The sequence below is a fragment of the Octopus sinensis genome, linkage group LG10, assembly GCF_006345805.1.
Source record: "Octopus sinensis linkage group LG10, ASM634580v1, whole genome shotgun sequence".
Classification (NCBI taxonomy): domain Eukaryota; kingdom Metazoa; phylum Mollusca; class Cephalopoda; order Octopoda; family Octopodidae; genus Octopus; species Octopus sinensis.
In genome coordinates this window covers 23551115-23555232 of record NC_043006.1, presented here as the reverse complement: position 1 = coordinate 23555232, position 4118 = coordinate 23551115, and the positions used below count along the sequence as shown (strand labels likewise).

Below are 4118 nucleotides of genomic sequence, written 5' to 3'. Positions count from 1 at the left end.
GTACTGATCTAGGAAACGTTTGACGACCTCTGCTTTAAGTCTGGTGTTCTTCATCTTTTTACCTATCCATGTCTCTAATGGATTGTTCGTTGTGTCCCAAAACTCCCTTCATTTGACTGACAGAACATCGCTACAGGTCTTGCCAAGTGAGAGTTTAACTTCTAAAAATACTAACCGCTTGGTTTTATTTTACACATGAATAACTAGGAACGAAACGGAACAAGAAAGAAAATAGCGAGGATTTTGTCATTTATTTATACAAAACAATGCGAGAGATCGAGTCCCATGCCGTCTGCCTTTGGTTCCGCTACCCCCGATAAATATGGATTTTTCTTCTTTTTAATCCTTTAGTTTCATGTGGAATTTAGGCCGTCAACAATAGATCTCCGAATGTCTTAATCTTTGGCAATGGAATGCAATTCTACCCAGGAATGGCGGCCTGTCAGTGCTGCAGTTTTCTGCGAGGGATAAGGGTGTATATATATATATATATATATATATATATATATATATATATATGAATATATATGGATGGATAGATATTGGTTACGGTTCAGCTTAGCATTCCTTGATTTCAAATTTTGTATCTTTAGGGAATCTTTCATGCGATCTTCAGATAAGAATGCGACACCAAAGCTGTTCAGCTGGGCTATAACCAACATATTCAATGATGTTTGCACAATCCATCTATTAAATTATTTAAAACTTGGTTCGTAGTTTAACCGTGTAGAATACATCTTATAGCATACACGCACGCAGACAGACGCACATGTACGCACATACGCAGGCACGCACGCACACACACACACACACACACACACACACACACACACACACACACATGATATTGATAAATGTGTGGTACAGGTATCCATAGTCATAAAGTAAAGGTGCTCGCAAATCGAAAAAGTACTCAACGTATTTAAAGGCAGAGTTTGTAGTTTTATATTACAAAGTTTAAGTAATTTGTAAGGTGTTTAATGTAGAGAACATCAGAACTTCATATATATATATATATTCATCGGAGTGTTTGATGACTCTAGATATAGATGTGCTATTCTCTGAATGAAACACGTGAAAGTATATTATTGAAAAACATTGTCTTAAAATGTTTTACCTGTGAAAATTTATTCTATTTATATTTTGTCTTCTATAGAAATATTGATATAAATGTCGAAGAGTTTCAGCAGATTATTAAATAGGATTAATTTTAAAATAACGTATAGCTGTTTTTATACATTTCTTTAGTCCTGTGTCAGATCTGAATGACAAGACTTATGATTAAATGTTTTCCTGCTGTGATCATCTAGTCTTTTTTTTTTGTTTCACAAACATGGTGTATCTAGGACTACTTTCATTCAATGTTTCTTTTGTTCTTCTTGTTAAACTGTAGGGTGCGATTTCAGGGAGATTTAACTGTTGTTTCTAACATGTTGGATGACAATGTAAAGGATCTCTGGCTGATTCGGTGGCAGTGTTGTTGGTAGTGGTGATGTTTGTAGAGGGGGTGTGTTGGTAGCAGAGGCGAAACTGGTGTTTATAGTTGACGTTTAACCCCTAAACTTGCCATAATCGTTAATCAAAAATTTCCAGCCATGATTGTACCATATTTCTTCCTGGACATTGCTGTACGTCATCGAATGTCTTCTTCCATTGAAAAGAAAGAACACACACACACACACACACGCACACACACACACACACACACACACACACACACACACACACACACACACAGAGTAGGGTGTAATTTGAAAGAAATTTTGCTGTCATTTCCAGCGGGTTCAGTGACCCTGTAGATGGCCAGGCTCATATCAAAATTTCAGTTTTTCATAGTCCTGTGTGTGGAATATCGTTTAAATGTATTTTAATTTTAGGGAAATATTTAGAGACATGCATTTAGACAACTTGATATACAAGGGATATTTTCTTCTTCCAAAGTTCGCTGCCATCCACCCAAAAGTCTATGTCATGTCACTGTTGACACACCCGTCGTCAAAGGGTCGCCATATTCAGTGTAGAAACCCTCTCGTAAACCAGGAAAATTTTACATATCCACAAGTCAGAAAAAAAGGAGCAGGTATTCATGTATTTGTCAATAGAGCAGGTTTATTTGTACAAGGGGCATAGCTCTTGGTGAAATCCCCTGAGTTTTTCCCCACGTTTCTTCACGTTCCATTTTATTTCACTGTACAAGGAAACCAGATGTAACAATGGTAACTCTATGAACGAAAAAAAAAAAAAAATGCCTGAAGTTCTCTCCCCTACTTTCAGGCATTATTAAAACGACATTAGCTTCAGCGCCAATGTCTTCCTCACCGCAGAGTAAATTGAAATTTGATTGTTGATACGACTTGCATTAAATATTTGAACAGTAACTGATCTATAATGTGTCAGTGAAAGATTCGGTTTTAGTCAGGTATAATGGACCTTTCCAAAGTGCAAATGTCTAGGATTTTTGTGCGTGTAGCAACAGCAGGGCCGTCCTAGATATATGAATAAGGCTCCACTGTGGAGCCTAAAACGAACATTGTAGCGAGACAGCACCGATCAGAAAGGAACCATTTTCTGATAACCGAAGCGAAGAAAGTCTTTTTCACGAAGATTTAGCTATTTTGCATATGTAAGATCTCTGGGTAAGTTCTTATTAAATTTACACCATAGATTTTTCTATTCCAAACGAGAAATTTGATTAAAGGTGCAAAAGGACTTAGGGAACGTTTGTAGGGTATGTAATAAATATTAAGGCCTTATTGCACCTTTAACCTTGGAATTCGGGATTTTCTTTGTAAGCTATTAGAGCTATGTGATTTGCTGTTGAGATAAGAGGTTAAACTCTCGAAGTTTCGATGCTGCATCGTTATAAATATATCAGAATCGTTTGGAATTTTCGAGACGGTCACATTGTCGTTGTAGCGTACTTCACGTTTGTGATTCTGTTTTAGGCTTTTTGCACTGTTTGTGTAGAGATAAACATTTTGGTTGAAATGTTCGAAAGCCCTAGGTTCGCTCAGTCTTTCACTGATCTGCACGAAAACATCGCTCTCGCTGTCCAGATAATCGCTGTCTTCTCCGTCTCCGATGTCGTCACCAACGTCATCGTCTTCCTCATCACCATAATCTTCGTTGTCCTCATCATCGTCATCATCGTCGTCGTTGTAATAATAATCATTATCATCGTCATCGTTGTCATCAGCATCATCATCGGCATCATCACTCTGGTTGTTACGGCCGTTGTTATCCTCCTCTTTTTCAGCAGCCACATCACCAGACAGACGGCCATCTTTGGTCAAATCCTGTTGCTTCCGGTTGTTTGCTTTGAGCAACACGATTTCCTTCTCGAGTTTTCGTTTCGTTTCTTTCTTCATTTCAATCTTCGAGTTCAAACCCTGCAGCATTTCTTTGACTGTTTCCTGGAACCGGATGAAAGTCGAGCGCATGTCAGCTTCCAAAATGAGATCTTGTTGCAAAAGCGATAAATTAAATTTCTGAATCTTTAATTCTGTTTGACAAGTTGAAATTTTCCATTTGACTTGTTCCAATTTCGTCGTGAGATTATTGTATTCGTCGGTCGATAAAGAATTGGTATCTTGTAACTTACGGTTCAAAGACTTCTGTTCCAGCTGCGTTTTATGGTAACTGGAACTGGCGCGGTCAATTTTTTCCTTTGTGCTGTTATAATCTTTGGTTAAAAGATTATGGCGGTGTTCCTTCAACGAAAGTCGCTTCATTTCAACTTCCAAAACTTTTACTTTTTCTTCATCCACCGCAATACTTTGATTAATTTCCGCTATTTTCGCTAAAATTTCCTTCGTTTTCTTTTTGATATCAGCAGAGAGTAGAATATCATAATACGATGTTATCTTCAGGACCCACTGCCTAGACAATTTGACTGCTTTCGACGCTTTAGCAAACAGATCCGGAATCAAGTACCATATCAGTTCGAAACACGATCGGTCTCGTTGTTTCATCATTGCTTTTCTCGTTTCTGCTTCATAATTCTCCGAATCAATGTCTTCTTCTCTTAAAACATTGGCCCATTTTATTTCTAAACACCTTAAAGTGTTCACCAAATGCGTTATGTTCTTCATTTCCTTTTTGGCGCTAATTTCCAGCGA

At 37.7% G+C, this 4118-nt stretch overlaps 1 protein-coding gene across 1 annotated transcript in view; it reads right to left on the bottom strand.

The window, feature by feature from the left end:
* Window positions 1–232: 232 nt before the first annotated feature.
* Window positions 233–4118, bottom strand: part of LOC115216814 (probable ATP-dependent helicase PF08_0048) — a 4406-nt gene continuing 520 nt past the window's right edge. The window contains exon 1 of the mRNA XM_029786395.2: window positions 233–4118. This exon is cut by the window's right edge and continues 520 nt beyond it. Within this exon, the coding sequence (XP_029642255.1) occupies window positions 2751–4118 (1368 nt within the window). The 3' untranslated portion in view covers window positions 233–2750.